This window comes from Centroberyx affinis, unplaced genomic scaffold (genome assembly GCF_046629955.1).
Source record: "Centroberyx affinis isolate AG114_WGS23_722 - 3 ecotype Tasmania unplaced genomic scaffold, CSIRO-AGI_Caff_v1 ptg000915l_1, whole genome shotgun sequence".
In the NCBI taxonomy this organism is placed as follows: Eukaryota; Metazoa; Chordata; class Actinopteri; order Beryciformes; family Berycidae; genus Centroberyx; species Centroberyx affinis.
Genome location: NW_027279498.1, coordinates 157348 through 179177, shown reverse-complemented (window position 1 = coordinate 179177; position 21830 = coordinate 157348). Strand labels below are relative to the sequence as shown.

The 21830-nt window shown below is 43.4% G+C and overlaps 1 protein-coding gene across 1 annotated transcript; it reads right to left on the bottom strand.

Moving 5' to 3' along the window:
* Window positions 1-316: 316 nt before the first annotated feature.
* On the bottom strand, window positions 317-2673 carry gchfr (GTP cyclohydrolase I feedback regulator). The gene is made up of 3 exons (XM_071521731.1): window positions 2547-2673; window positions 1919-2013; window positions 317-1152 (listed from the first exon to the last, which is right to left on the bottom strand). The coding sequence occupies exons 1-3, from the start codon at window positions 2580-2582 to the stop codon at window positions 1023-1025; spliced, it is 261 nt and encodes an 86-aa protein (XP_071377832.1). The 5' UTR covers window positions 2583-2673; the 3' UTR covers window positions 317-1022.
* Window positions 2674-21830: the final 19157 nt, after the last annotated feature.

Genomic DNA, 21830 nt, shown 5'->3' with positions numbered 1-21830 from the left:
ACCCAGCGTGGCTGGCTCTCACAGGCACACTCCTCTGCTCTGCGTGCCTGCAGCGCCTGCATCATCGCGGGGTATGCAAACATCCCTTTGAGTGGAGCATCCCTATAAGGCGCCACAGAGCTGCGAGGGCTCAGACTGAAGGCTCGCACACATGAGCTTCACATGGGAGAGAAGGCAATATCCTGAGGCCGTGTTTGACTGACTTTATGTGTATATCTGTGATGTGTCTGTGTTTATTGGATTAGGAGGATTCTATTCATCTATATCTGTTCCTTAGTGTCTGCAGTAAATCTTGACAGGATTACAAATAGATTTTCTTTTATTAATAAGTCATTACACAAGCGATTCACATATTTAATCACATGCATGTAATACACTTACAAAAACAGCTTTGCACAGTACTGAGGTAAAAACCCTATGTAGCATAATGTTATATTTACTTTGACAGGACGAAGGGAGAATTTGGCGAGGCCTTGTATGGGCAGAAGGTAGATATTTGCCTTTAAACAAAACCTACTGACAAATTACACAAACTTTGGAACTGGTTTTCGCTCCCTGTACACATGACTCTTAGTAGTAGTACAAGTAGTGAATGGGAAACAACACAGGCAAAAGGCCTTAGAAAATCTCTGAAATCTCTTTTTTACACACTTCAGTAATCCCCTGCAATCTGTGACCTATAACCTATAGAACCTAATCTGTAACCTCATGTGTGGGACATTCTTGTCCTTAGAAATTAACCTAATTATCATTTGAGAAAGGGCTGGTTTTGTAACAGTCAACACAGAAGATAGTGTAGAAGAGAACCAAAGTAACAAAAGTTCATGAGCACAATCCATCCACCCTTTTCAAAGGTTGATAGAAGTATTTAGATACAGTCAAGGTTTAAGCACTGGGTTGATTCACTCTGATGAGAGAGCGATGTTGCAACTAGAGCTATTGATAGATATCTCTCTCTCATCCCAGTACCTCTCTCTTGTCAGGGAAACACACTGGAGACATGTAACTGGCTCCAGGACCGATCACTCAGTCTCCTTGTGGAGGCACCACACCAGCGTCTGTCCCACCCCCGTCATCGTCATCACGCGGAAGCCGAGCTTCTCCAGCTTGTCCAGCACCAGGCGAGGTGGATCATCCACATGGTACTCAGAACTAAATGAGCATAAACACAAAGTAATTCTACTTTCCACAGATGTGGGATTTTCGCTCTCTTTCAGTAAACTTTGCTTGGAAAGTAGAATGCTGTTAATTGTTCTGGTGCTTGTTCACTTCCTTCCACACCTTGGTTCATTTCCCAGCAGCATTTGAATCAGATTGCCAATGACAACACTTCCCTGATCTGTATTCCATCAGCTTGAATGGTTTACTCCAAATCTGCAAAGCAGCAGCCTTCCTCAACCACAACTGAATTTTTCCTCCATCTGCCCTGAGCTCAGCTCTGTCGTCAATATGTAAGAGCAACTGCCAAAATGAAGGAAACACCAATGTTAAGTGTTTAAATACGGAAATGTGCCCCATGTGAGCTTGGAGTAGATTCTACAAGTGTCTCTGTATCGGAGCGATGCCTTTAGAGTTTATTATTCTCTGACGGGAAAAGGTGTTTTGGGGAGTGTCTCCTATAAGTGTTCATTTGAGATGAGATCTGGTGACTGAGATGGTAGTCAAGAAGACACATAGATCATTTTCATACTCATCAAATCATTCAATGATGGGGGACATCATCCTAAAAATGAACACTGACATCAGGATAGAAATGCTCTTTAATGTATTAAGTGGAGCTAAACTATGCCAAGAAATAAACCACCAGCTGCCAGTTTACTTTCTATCACCCAGGTGTTGCTCTTATCTGGGTATTTACCTGCCACACACCTCCTTCATGCCCACCCCCACATGAACTGACTCAATTTCCAATACTCACAAATTGTTTCCCAGCATGGTCGTTTTCCTTGCTCCCAAGTAATTCATGACAACTGGATCAGAGTACTCATCTCCTACATTCGTTGGACCAGTCTCCTGCAAGAGAGCAATTAGGCATAATAATTGAAATGAAACATTTTCACCGCTGAAAGTTCAAATTAGAGAGAAACATGATCTACTGCCTGTTGTGTAACGATATCACTGACTAGACCTGCTGCGCTGGCAGGTGCATATTGCATAATATTATAATAACTAGACAACCTACAAATAGATTATCCAATGCTCACAGAATACATAATTAGGTTGCTTGAGTCGCAGACAAAATGAACATGCGCACAACAACAGGCCGACAACTAGGCTACATGTGGTTTTCATTTAGGACACCATGGCTAAAAACAACCATATACGCACGCTGCTTGCTCCGTTTGTAGCCTTGGCTGTTTGTTGTTTCCAGCATGCAGAATATTACATGCCATTGCATAATGGTATAATTTGAAACCGGCGACCTTGATTGATTAGTAGTACGCACAAGTGTTGCGCAGCCAAATAATTAAATCCCTCAGTGTCAAACTCGAGCGCGCCTTCCCTAAAAGCATTACACAAGCCGTTTATAGATGCGGGATACAAACCAGTCGGATCTGCGTACTGATGAGCATGTAGGGCATCCTTCCTGCCTGGCGTTGGATGGCGATCCCCCTGGGTTTGACTGAGGACGTTTCTTCAGAGACGCGACAGTCCCCTCTCCAACTTGCGCTTCTGCTGACAGCTCTTTGCGGAATGCGGAAACACCCACCGCGACGGACCAATCACAGCGCTTCTCTCAGCATCTGTCAACATAGCTGGCTGCTCACTACAGAATCTTGCTCAATTGATGTGATCAATGGTTTGTTTACATAGAAAATACAGGCTAATGCGCACGTGGCAGAGGAAAATGTTTTTATTGCAGAGTCCATTGACATAGTTTTCATTCATATTAATTAACCAGCTTAACATTTACTACATTTCCTGGTTGATGAAATAGTGATGAATTATTCATGCCTGTCCCAATCTGTGCAAATCTCCCCAGTACAGCTCAGGCTTCTCCGATGATTGTGTCTGGGAAACTATAGATGTTGTCCAGTGTTTTTAGCCAACATGGATGTGAAGCAATCTGCTAAGAGCTACTTTAAAGTTTATAAATTTGATGACAATAAAGTAATAGCTAAGGCATTGAGTCTTTTCCTATACTGTATGAACAGTATTCAGTATTTGCTCAATCTGTCCACAATTATACTACTTTTGAAATAGACAATTTGGATCCTCTTTATATAATATATCACATTTACTAAGAAAGGATATGTGTCATATTCCATTGAACTTATACTGTCTGGAACTCTAATTTCCTTTTCAGAGATTTATTAATTTCCTCTTCAGTGCCGCAATAACAAATTTGGATCAGTCTTGTGACTGGGAGGGAAATGAAAGACATCAACCAAAGCCAAACAACAATGGTGGGGACTGATAAAATCAGCAATATGAATGTAATGTCCTATTGATGCCAAAGGGGGCTGACGGACATTCAGTTTGGCTTTGCATGTCCTGCTCGGTGGGAAGGGTAATTTAAAGCCTCATCACAGCTTGATATTGTGAGGGTGGGCAGACATGAATCTGAGCAAACAACAGCTCATTCAGATATGACCCACACCACAATCAATCTTGGACACATAACACTCGCCAGAGAATTTGATGTGGTTTGGCATATAAAAAAAAAAAGTTTGTAAGATTTTATTATGGGTTTCTTTTCCATGCAGTAGATGCATCACACTGATACAGTTCTGACATTTAACGGGCCTATCCTGACAGCATCATGTGTGGTGTCATGAAATTATCTAGAGCCCATAATCTGTTGCCCATCCATTCAGAGGGACACAGGTGCTTGTTGAGGATTGCTGAGAAGATTGCCACCTACTGGCTTGCAAAATCACTGTCACCCACAGGCTTATTTTGTCTGGAAAAGGGAGAAGATTTATTGGATCAGATCTTTGGCATTCACCAGACATTTATGCATATTTTTAATGTGACAAAAACTTTACCACATTACCTTCCCTGAGTGAGTATATCGACTGGTTGGTTGATAAATGAGTGTTTTGGCTTTCAGTAGACTATAAAATTAATTATATGGCATCTAAATCATCCCTGGTGTGAAAAAGGAAAGGGTGTTCCTGTAGAATGTGTCTTTTCTTGTGTTTTATCTGTCCAAGTGGATCTGAGACCTGCCTCAGGAAAGAAAACAGGAAAGCAGCAGGGTTGTCACCGAGGCCCCAAAAACAAACCAGGGACCCCCTCTCTTGCCAAAGAACACTCTCTCCAAACATGTTCCTACCCGGGCCACTTCCTGTACTCCCGCAGCGACTTCCTGCGCCGGCTCATCTGCTGCTGGTTATTGGAGTCCAAGGTCACCTTCTCTGTGACCCGGGGTGACAGCGGAGCACATCCCTGGTGGACCACAGGAAGTGGTTTGAAGTTTTGATGAGGTCTTCTCCTTCACCTTCTCACTGTGGGGGGCAGCTGAGGGGCGTTGGCCTGTGGCAGGAACACTTCCACTCTGCTGTCCGATGATCCACTGGTATATCTTAGAAAAGGATCATCTGGACCTCACAAGATAAAACAGCATTGAGTTAAACATGTAAATGTTTTTTTTTCCAGTTTTTCATATAAATTCATTCAACTCTGTTGGCCCATCCACAGCTGGAAAACTGTAAATACCATGAGAATTGATAACTGGCCTTACCGTGCAACCCCTTCGAAACAGGCACAGAAACAAACAAAAAGTAATTACAGCGCAATTGTCCATATATCATGATATAATTATTCAAATAGGAGCCATCATTATTACTGCAACACCTACTGGAACTGATCCTGGAAGGCGTTCAGGAGTGAACCTGTTTCTCAGAACAAAAATTCCCCCACAAAAAATGGGGATTCAGAAAACGTGCGTTGTTTCTTTATGAATAAAAAAATTGCACCCAGATGCTGAATGAAAAGCAGTCAATTATGTTACTGTATACCGGAGAGGACAACCTATTTAACACGCGCCACTTGGGATGGAAATAATCATTATTGAAAACACAATTCAAATCCCACTGTCTGCATCCTAACACATATTATAAGGAGGGGGTTCAGTAGTATTTCATACATCCCACACAAACCATTGAGCTTCCTATGAAATATATGGCAGAGGGATGTATTTGCTGTGAATATGAGTGGGTGAAGACCGGGGATAACTGTATTACTGCTAAAGCAATCTGTGTAAATCGCCGAATGGGGCCTGGATGAATTATACAATAGGCAGCCGTGTGTATATGGTGATTTACTATAAGTGTGTGTTGGAATGATATTTGAATATGGAGCAGACAGATTTAAACTGTGGGAGAGCAGAGACAACAGGCAGGTCTCCGGCCGTGTGCTGATAGATTGGGTGTTGGGTTTACTCACCGTATAGGTTTACATCCCCTTAATTGTGATGAATTACTGCACTGTGGAACCAGGCGAAGAACATCTATTTCTTCTTGAGACTTGCTTTTTCTCACAGAGGCTGGAGGAGAGAGTGAGTAAGAGATTGTGCATGTGTTCAGACCTAGTGTGTGTGTGTGTGTGTCACAGAGCGTGCATCTGTGTAGTTCCCCTCCGACTAGCTTCGCAGTCCCTTCCCCTGCAAGGAGATATATCCTTGACCTCCTTTCTCTTTGGGTATTTTCCAAATTACGCCCAGCGGCTTATATAAAGTGTCCACATGCTGCAGATATCGCCCAGCAGCCTTAGCAAGGTGGAATTCTCCTTTCCTTCGCTTTTCCTTCTCTCCTCTATCCTCTCTACCTCACCTCACCTCACCTCGCCTCACCTCACTTCACCTCTTCTCACATCCTACTTATTATTCGCACTGCTCTCCCCGATAGCTGATACTTGTGGTTTGGGAATTACACAACACCTCACAGTTGTGCCTCGCTGTGAAACATTACAAGTTCTGTTACCAGGTTAACATTTCGTTGAGAAATTCTTTCTCAAGTTTCTGTGGCTGTAGATACTGGAAAGGGAGACGTTCTCTCAATGATTAACAACAATGTCATCTCAAATTTGACCCGACGTCCTCATACACTGCGTCGTCTCTCTCATCAGCTCAGTTCAGAGCTTTATTATTTTTGCTCAAGGAATGTATCCCTGTGGGCCACATCAATGGGAACGATTGGACTAATAAAAATGGCGAAACAACATGACGCAGGGAGACAACAAATATCCCCTTTGTTAAATGGGAGTTATCATGAACTGTGAGTCCTTTCAGTTCATCCAAAAAGCACCAGGACCAGTGTTTCAGTTTATGAGGTATCGAAAGTATTTGTTAGCACTGCTAGTGCAAAACTATGGGTCTGACACCACGACTCTGAAAAACCAGCTGCAGCACCTGCCATACAACTTGTCTACTGTTTCACAACATGGTTAACTAAATAGAATGACTTGAATAATATTTTTCAGAGACATGGCATTCAGTCTAATTTCTGCTGAATTTCTGCCTCCAGTATCTGAAACTCTAAAACTCTGGCGGTGGTAGGTTTTGGATGGACTGAAAGGACTCTCAGTTCTTGGTAAATTAGATAGGCTTTCTAAAAATCTGAACTATCCTTTTAAAGCCCACGGCCTGGCCACCACTTTCAGCTCATTCATTAAGTTTTATTTCCCCTCCTAAGGAGAATGAGTGGAGTTTCTTTACCAGATCATAAAACTGTTTATGGCCATATCTTACCACAAGCCAACGTTTGTCTGATGATCCTACGCTGCAAGTGGTTGAAATCAAAATAAATGTAGGTCACGTGATAATGATGCAGGTAACCATTACAATTTCATTTATTACCTTGAAGGTTTATGCAGAACAGTTAATGCAGCTAAGATTAAATTTTAGTGCATATTAAATTAAATATACCCTCATTTGAAGACTGACTTTCTACAAAGAGTTTTGGTTTTAATAGAGTGGTTAGGCTGGAAGCAGTACTGTGAGTATTTGGATTAATTTAGTTATGCTCTAATTAACATTCATTGAGCTTGGCCTTGTTAGAGAAGAAGTTCAAGCCCGAGGCCTTCGTTCAAGACATAAAATATTCTACCACTAAATAGTAATGTGATTAGTTGATAGGAGTGTGCTGATGTGAAAATACTATGTTATCACAGCGCCTTGGAAAGTCCTAAACTAAAGAGGATCATTGGCTTATCCGCCATTACATGTCAGTATCTCAGAAAGCATATAGGGAGATGGATAAATAGCCAGAAAGAGATGGATAATTGGACAGAGAGAGAGGAATGACAACATGGATGCAGAATACCGTTAGGGCTGAGTCACATCATGATTCCCATCAGGCCTTTGGTTATTATCATGTTTTTTATTATATGTTGCAGCATGTGGTTGTTGTTTATGAACAAGTCTGGCAGAGGTAATCTGTTCAGTGTAGCATCACAGCTTCTCTGCATAAGGAATGGGTGCGCTTAGAAAAACAACCACGACAACAAGCTTGGCAAGGGAAAGGGGACAGCTTGACTTTGTTAAAGACATAACAACAGCAAGACAGCAAAATAGCTGTCCTGGCAGTTGCCCCTCATTGTAGAGGAAGCTCTGAGAAGTTCCGCTGGTTTACAGTGAAATATGTCTGACCACTTAGGCCAGCTCTGCAGCATTATGTGACGTGTGTAAGAGCAGCTGCTTTAGCACAGCATTTTGTGGCAGCAAATCAACAAAGAGGATGCAGATCTTTCTCTAAGCCCTCTTAAGGTTGGTGACTTCAAACTACCATGTGTAGCCATATTAACTTGTGTATCTAGTGATAAACTCTACCCTATGTGAGGGCTGTAAGTGTTTGTGATTTATTAAGACGGATAAATCCTGAGTGAGTGTGCGCCAGCTAAGGAGGCTGACATAAAGCGGTCACATTCAAGGCCCCAACTTAATTTTCCATTAATAAATCACTGGATCCTTGAGATGAAGAGCCCCACTGTCTGCTTAATATCCGCTTAGGAACAAACTCTTGCGAACAGAATATCCAGATGTATAGTAGTCCTCAATATTGTACCAGATTTGCAAGCTCTACAGTACAATCATGTGAAAGAGGAAAATCAAAAAAGGAAGAGGAGAGTCAATTATGTGACAATGATGTAATGGTACTACTGGCTCTGATCAAGGCCATATGTCTTAGGGGCTTCCCTTGCTGCGCTCTGTGCCCTGCACCCTTCACATCAGGCACTGTGGACTTTCTGACAGCGTGAACCGGGAGTAATTGGCCACCATACAAGTGACAAGAGCAGATCACTTTCCTGTTGCAGGCGAGGCAGTCAGTGTGACACATACAAATCATGTATAAACAATAATATCGTTTTTATATTGATACATAGCCCAGACATTTCGGTAAAAACAAGTTGTGTATTTGCGCTATGCTGTGTACTGTAGAATTACTGCGAAGCACCACTTTGGTACGGGATGACAATAAATTACAATCCAGCAGTGTGATTTTACTGTCTTGTTGTGACAGATAACACGTAAATTACCATCTTGGGTCTGACTACAGGAAGAGAAGGCGTCCGCAATCCAACCATTGAACACATTCTAGGGCTTTTGAGATACGTAAAACTGGCCCGACTAGCATGAGTAACATGGTAACTCAATGGAACTTCTTGGAAACACACATTCACAGACACACACACACACGCAAACACTGGGCTCTTATGGTTTTACAAGATGATAGAAGAAGTTGAGGCCAGTAAGTCACATTCTCAGATGTAGCGTGGATGGACGGTTCTGCTGTGTTCCCAGACCAATAGCTCACTGACACTTATCTAATTCATAATTTGCCTCTTTTTTTACAAGCTTCAACTGAGGCGCAGGGTCACAGGGGAGGCATGGACACCCAGTCACTGCTGCACACACACAAAGTACATACACAGTTATATACTATGCGCTATTCTTTCATGCATATTCACTGTTTCTCTGTCTCTCTGTCTCTCTCTCTCTCTCTCTCTCTCTCACACACACACACACACACACATACACACACAGCACTTTATTGAAGTAAGTGGGAGAGTAACAAGGCTGAAAAATATCTAAGCCTTCCTTTCTTATCTTTGCTTGTCTTCATCTTCTTATTCACTCTCACTCTTTCCTCCCACTTCTAACCCTTTCAGGGAAGAGTGTATTTTATCTCTAACACATAATACTCCTCTTTTTTTAGTGTAAACAGCACTGCATTCCACATAGCAGTAAGTCAGATGCTCCTTATTTCCTATCAGCACTGTGTCAATCAAACACACAGACAAGATGGGCCATTTAAGCTGTATTACAGTATTATTGCAATAAGTGTCTCCTGATTCAATGTTAAATCAAGCCAGAAGATACTCATTTTAACTGTATTTTGTTGTTTCTCAAGTTTCCCAAGTGTTGCAGTGCTAGGATATGAGTAGGATATTAGTTTTATAATCAACCAGTGGACAAAGATCAGTTTTGTGCTATTTTTCCTGCTTACATGCCTGCTGTATCTGTTAATGTCAAAAAGGAGTTGGGTCGGTGAGGCATGGATAGAGCTCTGTTTGTGTGCAAGATGACCTCAGAAACATTAGCACAATGCATTACTCTCTTCCGTGCTGAGTGGTCCTGCGGTGTTCCAGGAAAGAGGAGCTTGTCTGGGAGCTGTTGTACTGTTGACTCAAAGCCACAGAGGCTCCCCTTTCCCCTTCTCAGTCCCTCCATCTCCCACCCTCCCACCTTCATTCCAGTTTTCCTCTCCTCCAGCTCTGCCCTCCATTCCTCCTCTTGCCCTCCCTCCTTTGCCATTTCGATCTGTCTCCTAACCACCTTGCCCCTCATCACAGTGCGTACTCTGAATGTACCAGCCTGGGGTGAGCGGCTGCTTCTTATTCCATGTAAGAGCGATCCCAACTGGGCCACGGCCTAATGAATCATTTCCTCCAAGATACGGCGAGAAAATCACTTTCAGAGTTTGGAGCAAGCAAGCAACCGATGCAGCATGCAGCTCATATGCCCTCTCCTCTCCTCGTTCTCCTGCCTCTGTGGATGAACAAAGAGAGAGAAGCTAACATTGTGTGCCTCTTGTTGTACTCTGTATCTTACAGTGAGCTACTTAGGCCCCGTAAAGCCACAAACTTGATTAAAATGGTTTTAGCCAAATGAACATATGGATATCAGATGTTCTGCCCTCTCCCTCATTGTGTTCATTGCCCTTTCCTTCCACGCAAACAAACTTGGGCACAGTCCTCGACAGTACTCACGGACACACACCGTACACATGCATACATTCATGCACACACACACGCACATATATCCTCCTGAGAACATTCACAAAGTATCCACTTTGCCTCCTTCAACCTGAGACACACACACACACACACACACACACACACACACACACACACACACACACACACACACACAGCCTGCTCTCTGTCACGTACCATCTCCCCCTGGGTTTCTGGACCTCCCTGCTGCTCAAGCTGTGTGACTTGGCAGTACATACCGTTGCACAGAACACAGCACCCAGGAGGTCACCGAGTGAGTGTGTGTGAGTGTGTGTATGAGAGAGAGAGAAAGCAAGCAGTAGAGATACTACATGTGTATGCGCACATATGAGTGCGTGTTTGTGTTTTTTCACTGCATGTTAAGCACCATTAAGCAGGTGGCTCCATATCGCTGTGCAACCAGACCCTAAATCCCTCCTCAGAGGAAATATTCGTACAAGCCCCAGGTTCCCTCCTGGCTTCTCAGATTCTCATTACTGTGCTGTAATGGCCCCTGTCTCGCCGTGTCCCCTCCACCCTCCATATACTTCATGTGAACTCCCCCTTGCCTGGCCGTGGCTTCTCCCTTGCCCCCCTGGGTTGTTTGGCTTGGCCACCCGCCCAGGTTAGTGCGCACTCTGTCCCCCCAGTCATCATGGTCATTTGGGAAGACTATTTTCCTTCATGCATGTTCTACGTTCCCCTGAAGTTCCTCCATTTACTCCCCCTCTTCCTCCTTGGACCACTCGATTACACCGAGGTCTCTGGCAGCTGGGCAAGGAATGAGGCAGTAAGAGAACATGCCACATGGAAAGCTTTATCTGTTTCCTTCCAACACTTATCTAAAAGAGATGTCACAAGCTGAAAATTGGGTAAGAGTTGCTGCTCCCCGTTCCACATCAGTGAGACTTAGATAAAGTAATTTTGTAAAGAACTACAGATATGGTTTTGTTTTGAAATGCCCCCAAAATGCCCTTTAAAACACAAGCAAATGTCAGATAATCACACACAACATTTTCACCAACAACTATTCGACCACATCAGATGACACGCAGTGTCTAAGAGCAGTATCCAATGGCTTTTGAATCTCAGTCTAAACACAAAGAGCTTGCCAGCACAAACCTTTTGCAAAGCAATTGTTAGGCTTACCACCAGTTTCTTGAAAACGCTGCATATTTCCTCCGCTGGTCCACCATTCTTATGTTACCAAGATGAGGACCTGCCAAAGTGGAATATGCCCCAAGATTTTTTCCTTCCCTTTACCCTTTTAAGTTAGTGACTCCCTTGTCCTATGCCACAAATCCCTGCCTACGCAATTAATGGCTTTGGCTGCACACATTCTTGTATTGGCATCAAACTGCCCTTGTGTTCAGCTATTGCTACCTCCAGTGATAAATGTCCTTGGCCTTTATGGAATTCCACCAATCTAGCTGGATCATTTCCTCAGTGTGAGTGTACCATTTCCCTTGTGTGTTGTAGTTGGCATGGCTAGCAACAAGGTCTGCTTACCTCTAATTACCACTCTGACAAATTAACACTCTTTGTGCTAAACAAATGTCTGCCTTATTTCCAATCACAGCATGAGAGAATGTAATTCCTGGAAACATGTGTTGTGCTCAGCATTGTGCTGGCTCCCCTTGCTTCTCCATTCTTTTTCTGTCTTACTTTCCTGTCTTTTAGTGCTACCATTTTTTGCTCATTGTGTGGCAAACAAATAGCATCAAAAAACACTGCCCACCTGATCAAACTACAGTAGATCTCAGACGAGGAGATCTGAAAAGGCAAAATGGCTCAGCAATGATGTCATGATACATTAATAACTTCTGAAAGTGCCAAGTATGATGGATGACATCACTGGTCTTCTGGGGGGAAGATATCTCAGGCTCAAAATTAGGCTGTTAATGCCATAATTACTGTCCATGTAGGGTCAGGAGGCAACAAGGATGAGTCACAGAGATGCATCTGTCTCTCTCTCCTGCTCCCCTCTACTTTATCAGCTTCATTTAGCCACTAATCCCCCCTAACTAGACTAAATCACCTGAGGCGTGTGAAAAACAAACTACTTGAGACTTCCCACAGTAATGGTGGCACTCTTTTTTTTTTTAAAGATTTATTTTAGGCATTTTATGCTTTATTGACAGAGATAGTGTGAGAGAGAGACAGGAAGCTATGGGAGAGAGAGAGGGGAGGACATGCAGCAAATGACCGTGGACTGGATTCGAACCCGGGTCGCTGCGGGAAGGACTGAGCCTTATATGGTACACACTCTACTTGAGTGTGTACCATATAATTGAAATTTATTGTTGAGTCTGTTTGTTGCTGCTATATTAATGTCTCCATTGTTTTTATTTACTGTGTCTGGGGGAATCTTAATGTAAGTAATCATTTCATTATACCTGGTTGAACAAGACACTAAACTTGAACCTGACAATGTAGGGCAGTTTTCGGTACACTTACCTTGCGGCTAAGGTCTGTGATTATCACTCATAATGAATCAGCAATCATCTGCGCTCTCCGTCTTTATGATAGTGATGGAAAATGCTGTCTTCGACAACATGGCAGAAAATTTCATAAATGCTAAATTGGGATTGTGTCTGGTTTTTGTAATAAGGCCCATGGCATAATGGTTAACATCATTGTCGTGCTATTAAAACCACTGGGTGACCACATGTGCTTTATGAGCTGGGACATGGTCATCCAGAAGTCACCGCAGCCATTTGGAAAAGAAATGCATTATGGGATGAAAGCTAGGAACCCATGTTAGTAGTGATTAGGATATGTCTAGCTCTCTTGGGGATGATTGCAACAACAATTTCAACACAACAAAAATGGCAAAGGACAACGAGGTAGCCTAGTGGTTAGAGGGAGGTTCAAGCCTGTCAGCAAATATCCTGCTGAAGTGTCCTGAATCCCTACCAGCTCCAGGGGCGCTTTTCTTAAGCTGACCCTGACCTCTGATTTCAAGTGGAAAGAGAATTTCCTTGCGGGGATCAATAAAGTATCACATTAATTCTGTCATCTTTGGAGTTGACAGTGTACACTCTAAGGTTAGACCAATATATCAGTTTGCTTGTATAAATACTGGATACAGTTCTTCCCTGACCACAGCTACATCAAAACATCCTATGAAACCTGCCTTTTTTGCACATTTATATATTCATTTAATTGCTCAATAATGTTTTCTGTCAGTTAAATCTTCATTTAAGGCAGTGATGTATCCCAGAGTTTCTTCTACCATTGCATAGGTGGGGGTGGGTCATGCTAGCCCTAAAAGAATTTCATTAGTGTGGATTTCAGTGGAGGGTTTTAGTGTCCCATGAAGGTCTAAATGTTGTTTCACAGGCTTTTCCATCCTGTCAAGAATTAAATTCTGGGGGAAACCGTGATTTTTTTGGCATGAAAATGATCAAATATAACAATACCTTATATCGGCTATTGGTACCTTCAATATAAAAATATTGGTATTGGTTTTCAAAAACCCATACTGGTCAAACCCTAGTACACTCTGTTTCTCATGCCATCCACCTTACATGTGTAATGGAATTGGATGTGAATTCTATGTGCCATGAACGGTATTACCGCTGATGACTCCTCATAAATCGGCCAGTGGTCTACTGCGTATTCACCTCTTCTGTGGGGCATGAGCGGTGGAACTCCATTTTTGGGAATGGGATCATGGCAGTGCATCGTGTTGCGTAGCGCGTAGCGAGGAGTGTTTTCTCAGCTGGTCCACTCAGGAGCATGGAGACAGCCGTCCCTGTGCACTCTGAGATCCACATGTTCACACTGGACCTAAAATACAGATGTATCCATTACGTCAGTGAACATCCACGCTTGACTACATTCAAGTCAGTCCACCGCAATATCGGTGACCCACCACAAGCACAAAGACAGATGTCAAATACGTATGCATGCCCGCTCGCCAGTACTGATTTACTTTATAGTGTGTTCTGGGCTGGAGCTTGTCAGATACGTATGTAAGTGCTTTCAGATCTTTAATAGGAAAGTTACTCATTGGTTGTAAGAGTCTGTAAAATTTGCAGCCATTAAAAGACATGGTGCTGAACTAATTATAGGATTGGTGGTTAAGCTTATGTAAAGATTAAAGGCAAGAGCGATAAACGGATGTCCGGATTTCTCCTTACAATAAAGACCCAGGCCCATAATGACATGTACTGTATGTGTTCTTCTATCCTTCTATCCAAATTTACCAACAAGTAAAATCCTTTAAAATTAGTAAATATTGTCATTATTTTGACAAGGGTCAATTTTACGATTAGAGTTAGAATTAGGCTTGGGTTAAAAATAGGGTAATTATTATTGTAGAGTATAGTGTATTTAATCATTAGGGTTATTAGGGCTTGAGGTTAGGGAATAACTGTGAGTCAATTGAATGTTCTCACACCTCAGTTTGTGTGTGTGTGTGTGTGTGTGTGTGTGTGTGTGTGTGTGTGTGTGTGTGTGTGTGTGTGTGTCTGTCTCCATGTATACCCACGTGCCAATATGTATATTTGCTTTAACCATAACTTTGAACTGTGCTAAGGATGATATTGGCTGGTACATTTTTAAAGTGCTCTCTTGGACTGGCCCTTTCTGTTTTCAAACCTGTGGCCGAGCTCAGATACTCTACTGCCCATGTAATTCCCAATTTCCAACGTAACAACAATAAACGCAACAAGTGGTCTGCTCCAGTGTGTACATAGTAACCTATCTCAAGGAACACACATTTCCTCTCACACTGGCAGGCCCCTATCCACATAAATTTTCTTGGGCAAAGTAAATCTCGTTCTTAACCAGCGAAGAAGAAAAAAAAGGGCAAATCAGAGTGTAGCTGTTGGCAGCGGCTTCTGGCAGCTCTCTGACCACTGTGATGCAGAGCGACTCGTGTTGCTGCGAGGGGATGGGGAGGTGGGGGAGAGAGACAGAGAGAGAGAGAGAGAGAGAGAGAGAGAGAGAGAGAGCAGAATGTCTTATTTTTACTGGCAGAGGAGACAAGTGCTACCTTGGAGGCGGTTCTCTGCAGAGGCCTATACATCTTGCCTCCTGGCAGCCGGGCCAGCGGGGGGTGGTAGTACGTGTGGGAGGAGACAGAGTAAAGGAAGAAAGAGGGGGGGGGGGGGGGGGGGGGGGTTATGATGGGGGGGGGCTACACTGCTGGGGAGTCAGCCAAAGTCCAGGCCTCCCTTAATGGGTTCTCCGCTGCTATGTGATCCCAGTTCGGAGAATTGGAGCAGACACCCCGACTCCTGTCTCCCCTGCTCCTGCCTGCTGCGATGGGGCTGGCCTGTGGACGGCATGGTGGTGAGCAGGGGGCGAGGGTGTTGGGGGGGGGGTGCTTTTCCCGCTTCTGGTGTCTCCTATTCACAGGAAAGGGAACGGTCAATAAAACCACAGCCACCTGTGTCCGTGCGCAGCGATCTGAGTCACACACTGTCATTCATCCACACAGCTCCCCCTTCCTCTGAGTCATCAAATGGCACTTTACAAACTCAAGCTACACCTCCCGAGTGAGAAAACTGCACTTGAAGTTGAAGAGAGGGAGCACACTTCTTTGGTAGATGCACACCCAACCACGTACGAAATTGCAGCCTCCACATCTCGTCAGGTGCTATTTTCCCTTCCCAGACAGGGGGATGGGACACAGAGCCACACTGTTCATGGTACTTACAGAAGCGGAAACATGGTGAAATAGTTTTGATCATAAATTTCCCCTCAATGGTTTCCACTCGTGGCCGAGGAGCTTTTGGACCCCCCCCTCTGAATGTGCCTGGGTGTAGGGTTTCTCACTGTCACCAGATACCTTACTTTATTTTCATAAACTATTCCTTTTCCCTTTTCTAGTTCACATTGTCGGACCACCAGAGTAATGAGAGGAAAATCATAATTAATCCTCCATCACGTTATTGCGACTCTGAAACAAGTAATTTATCTTAATCTAAAATGGTCAGGATCAGATATTTTTGAAGTGATTTTAGTGGGTAAGGGCTTGGGTAAGCGGCTGCAATTTGCACGAACCAGTAATTGTATTTGAAGGCTGCGCTGCAGCGCCATGTGAGAGGTCCCACAGTCACTATGGTTCAGAGAGAGCTAGCTCTCTGCAGATGTGTTAACTCCTTCTCTGCCTAAACTGGACCATTATGTAATCACCAGGAGCTACTGATGTGTAGTCTTGTAGGTACTTTAGTGATTTGAGTGGTTTTGAACTGTTTCTTTAATTTTTCGATTTCATTTATTATGTTGTACACATGAAAGCTATGATTATATCAAAAATGTACCATAACTACCCACCCTCATTTAAAGTTTCGGCTTGGGATTGTTGTTGGGGTAATCAAGTTGAGCAAACTCAGCCAACTATTTCCAAGTATGGCAGGCAGGGAGAGAGCTGCGTGCTCAGCAGCATGCACCTGAATGTCTCCCATGCACTCCATCTCAGGGTCTGGCACGGGCACTGCTCTCTTGCGTAACGCTATGAGATCACCCAGCAAAGATTTAATGCTGTAATAGGTATTTGTTGTCATCAGTCACATTGCATGGATTTACACTCCAGTAAACGTATGGCTTTCTCCAAGTATCCATTCATGTGCAAGCTGGAGCTGAAGTACTGGTATGCAGAAAATCCCCCTATTTTACAAATCGAAAATATTGCCAACCCATGACTTAGACATCCCAAATCAATTTCTTTCTGGAATAGTCAGTTGAAACCATTCCCCTGCGTAAACAATTAGAACATGATCAGCTTCTGTGTCCTCTCCTCCTTAGCAGCTCATTCTTTCCCTCTGCTGCACCGAGCATGGCTCCTTACGCCGGGGGAGAGGAACCGCAGGCCAAGTCCTCTAATGCCGGCAGGCTGAGTAAACGGTGTCTCCGGAACCCTGCGTTAGCCCCAGCATTTCCTTAAGCGCCCTTCATCCCCACAGTGTTATTCTTTACGATCCGCACCTCCGCTCCAGCTCAAGCAGTCTTCCAGGACCTCTCTCTGTCCCGAGGCGGCCCCCTGCGCCTGCACCGACGCCTGCTTACTGCATGGAGCCCCACCAAACAGGCTCCCCCGGACGTACTGCACTGTAGCTCACTGACCCTACATCAAACCGGCAGCTAGCTAACGCGCTGCAGACTCACAGATACATGGCATCAACGCCCACACGCTCACATGACATCAGCAGATTCAGTGAAGGAATGGTTTCAGAGAGAACTGGTTCAGGCCGATGCACACACTGTCAGAAAGAGAGACAAACACACTATAAATGCGTGTTGACCTCACCTGCTTGTCAGTGTAAGCAAGGCTCCCACTGCTACCCAGTGTGTTGTCATGAAGCTAATGAGTAATGCTGAATAAACCATGGGCCACATTGTGTTCTAGTGTGTCTGTTTGTGTCTGTGTGTGTGTGTTGGCTTGCCTATGAAAGGAATTCAACGCCAGGTATTGACTCCTGCTGATGTGGCATAAATATCCATCAGCTGCATCAACCAAGTGTTGATACTGAATTTTTAATCAGACCGGTAGCTGTTCCTCGCAGGGGAGTTTGTGTTTGCAAACCAAATATGAATCAAAACCTAGTGACAAGATGGAAAGCTAAACCAAGAGTTCCTGATCTTATGAGCATGCTTGCCATGATTTGAAATTTATATGTAGCGTACTTAAAATCTTTGAACCAAAATACTCTCTTCACCGCTTGTGCACTCCACAATTTGCCTTTGCATGAAAAGTTACTGTGCTTTTACTCTCTCTTGGAGCAAATGAACCCCCTAAAAACAGGCACAATATAAGACTATGCGAAAATTGTCATTTAGGGTCAACAGGACCCGAAATATCGCATGTCACACACTGTCAACAAGCCTATATGTTCCAAGTTTAGAGAAGTTCCAAGTAACAGAGTGCAAAGTATTTTCAGCTCCAGCAAACGGTTATTCTCTCCGTGAGCGGGAAGTTCTGACAGGGGCAATCAGAGCCCACTACAAAAGGAGAATGTAAAAACAACTGAAAATGAATCCCGAACACAAATAGCTTATTGCTAAATTGTTTTGGTCTGGCTTTAAGCATGGCCAAGAAGAGGGCTTGAAGTGGGACGGCGGGGAGGAGAGGGGTTCTGCTGCAGCGGAGAGCGGGGACTCAGGTCGTTTGTTTGACTCAGGAGCATGTGACATCTTTGTGTTGGGGAGAGGGTTACAACATATTTCTAACCCCAATGCATCGGCTCAGACTCCAAATATAGACACTGTAAAACTGAGAGGAGTTGTGATAGATGCCTGGTAATTACTCCCTCTACTTTATTCATTTCTCATGAATACTGACAATTAGAGGAAAACAATCCCGCCTCGCACTGTTTCTCTTATATTGTTTCTCTGAAACAGTGGATCTGAAAGACCGCATTTCAGCTGGCCTTGATGTCCACGATAGTGACATGTTGCCTTTTCATGCTTACCAATGATTGTAAAACATTACATATTCCACATGGATTCAGATGAATGCCCTGGCTCTGGCCCATGCACAATGCCATGCCACTGTTACAGACCACAGGCGCAGACTCTCAGACTGGCATAGACTCAGGCTGCTCAGTTTGAGATTAACCTTTTGTTGTTGCACAACTGAATGTATTTCTTATAATGAGGCACCAGCTGTAATAAAATCAGAGTTGATTGTTTCAATTGTGATTGGCCATTATGTTCTCTTTTTGGGTGGAATGAAACATAAGAAGGCACATCTCAATTTTAAAAAATATTTTCAGTTAACAAGACGACAACTGCCTCAATACAGCATGACACACTCTTTTGGAAAAGCACGCACGCTGTAATAGTCTAATGGTTTTCCGTTGAGTTCAAACATGTTCTCTGATCCTTCAGTGTTTATTTTGTTATGTTTTGCCATGCTTACCAAGCCGTGGCCTATTTTTTTTTTTTTTTTACATCTGGCCCTTGCATCACCATGGTAATAGGCCAGTTTGTCCACTAGGCCTAATTCTATGATTAGCTGTCATGCGTGCATTGAAGCTAAACAGTATGTTTCTTGCCAAGAGGACATGGCTGGGCATGTGCCATCCCTTACTTGCTCTCTCTGTTTGTACAAAGCACAGGCCAGCATGTTAAATGTTTAAAAGTTAAATGTTTAAAAGGCGTTTAAAATGGCGTAAAGGTCTATCCACTATTCAGCAAAGCAATACTTTACAAATATCAGGTTCCTTCCTGTTATCTTCTTTGTGAAGAAAACTACGTTATGGAACACACTATGGAGTGTGAGTGATTTGTTTTGAAGGATTAAACAATCCAGGCTATTGTTTTTTTTTATTCTGGAAGAACATTTTAATTCAGTTAAGCCATTAAATGTTTATTTTGTTAAAAGTAGTCGTTATCTGCAAGACTGTCATTCTCCTTCTCTGTCTCCCTCGTACGTGGGATATCGCACTGCTGAGCGCTTCCAACCTTCTCTTGTTACTTGAGAAAATATACAGAGCAATAATGCAATTTATTTTCTCCCTTTTCAAAACATAAGAGATTTGTCTGCTTCTCAAAGACACTTCTATCTGCCTCTGGACGTCGGTCCCATCTGGGGCGCTCCAGAGTGGTGCCAGTGGAGTGTTTGTGTCTGAGCAGCCGAGGTCCACAGAGACTCTTTGACACCACTATCTCTGACACTGCTGAAGTTTTATGGCCTCCTGAGGGTGCTGGACCTACAGGGAAGCATCTGAAAGAATCCCACACTCTCTGAGGCTCCACCAGGACTGATTTATCATTAGATGACACCATCAAAGGAAGAAGTATCACGTTATTTCTAAGAGACGGAGTAACGTAATTTGTTTTCTATGTTTGGCAAGTGAAGAATGAGTCTTTGTGTTTGCTGGGGTTAAACCTGGCCGGGTCCTGGTCTTCTTTATGGGAGGTAAGGAAGTACAGCTGGTTAGACATAGGGACACTGAGGAATGTGAATGGTCCCATTGCGGTCTGTTGGCATAAGCTTCTTAGCCACATCACCATGCCGCAATGCACACAGGAAAATGTGGGAAGTCTGTTGTAAATTCTGACATGACCTCTACCCTCTGTATGGGTCTTAGTGATGTAAAGGACTGGGTGACTACAGGAGTCAAGGTACACCTGAAAACAGGCAGGACTAACTCACAGTTTCTGAATCAAACAAAAAGCACCACCTAAACGCTGTGTGCTTGTGTGTGTGTCTATGTGTGTCTAGAGTGTGATGTGAAGATAGATCCAAAGCAACCATCCATGAACAAAAACCACATGCTTGCAGTTTGCTCATAATGACCAACGCGGATCACTTCCGACTCCACTGTCGGAAGTGAAAAGAATTGTTTGTTATATGGAAAGAAATGTGGTAAATGGAATTGCACATTGTGTTATTTTATATCAAAGGTCCTCGCGTTGCCACCGCTCCAAAACACAACCCTAGCATGGACAAAACAACAGGCACTGAACGTCCCACCCTATAATAATGAGTTGGGTAATTGTTTATTGAAAAGGGTCACTTCACATGTCTTTATGACGCTTGCGTGAGGTTATATTCCAAAACGTAATGTGAAGGTTCACAAATTTTTGGGCTCTACATCAGTAATCTGTTTAAATACATATTGTCTATAGCAGGGCATCACAGACTTGAAGGTGGCACAACACTTGATTGTAATGTCAACTGGAACAATATCGTAAGTCCTGCTCAATGTTTATGGCCATGACATAATTCCAGAGGGGGTTTTCAAAAGAGGGGAAACATATTTTTGGGCTAACCAAAGGACCAAATGGAACATCACAGACAAACTCTGGAATACATTACATTGAATTGGAATGCAAATTACAACTCTTTCCATTTTGGATTGGACACAATTAAGTTCTTTGTATGTTGCAAAGTGCTATGATGACAGAGTGACAGTCTTTTAAGACATGGAGCATCTGTTAAGGGATCAGGGTTATTAAAGTGACAGGCAGAAGCTGTCGTTCTCCTGTTTGGGTCCAGCTACCACAGCCAGATAACCTATTAGGCAGAGTTCAGTGTTTATATAAACTGGATCGCATCTTATGATGATGAGAATATCCTAGTATATGCACACTAAATATGTGGAGAGATGGGGCTTGTGTTGGGTATTTCTTGAACTCTGAGCAACCTTGGTTACTTGACTTTTGAAAATGTCACCTTTGTGCAGTGTGTTCTTTGGGAAAAAGTTGGTTCATAGTCATTTTACATGGGCTTGTCTTTTCCCCCAAATGCTAGCTGTACTTAATACTTAAAGCAAGATGTTTAGTGGGTTATTTAGTGTAATAGATTTTTTCCAAGAGAATGATTGATGATCTGCATCGCTATTGCTTTGGGTCAGGTTGGAGAACATGCAAAGTATTGTGTTATGTGTCTGTCACATTCTGGATTTGGAGTGTAGCTGTGGTCAGTCTGTTGGTGTTCAGGGTGGTGTTGTAGGAAAGACTGGCTGAATAAAAACAGCAGGCCGTTTCCAGCCAATGCTCAGACACAATGTTCCGCTGTATTTCAGCAGATGGCACCGGATAGGGGAACAGATTTTCTGGAGAATTGCATTTGTCTGCCTCCTCTCTCCAATTGCTTCCAAGTAACTCTACCTCACTATGGTTACAACTCCATCTAACAAACAGCGACT

What these genes read in the sequence shown, in the direction of transcription:
- gchfr (XM_071521731.1), bottom strand. Translation starts at nt 2,582, where the DNA reads ATGCCCTACATGCTCATCAGTACGCAGATCCGACTG. An exon ending in TCAGTACGCAGATCCGACTG is followed by an intron (nt 2,014 to 2,546) that starts GTTTGTATCCCG and finishes GCTCTCTTGCAG; the next exon opens with GAGACTGGTCCAACGAATGT. An exon ending in ACCATGCTGGGAAACAATTT is followed by an intron (nt 1,153 to 1,918) that starts GTGAGTATTGGA and finishes ATGCTCATTTAG; the next exon opens with TTCTGAGTACCATGTGGATG.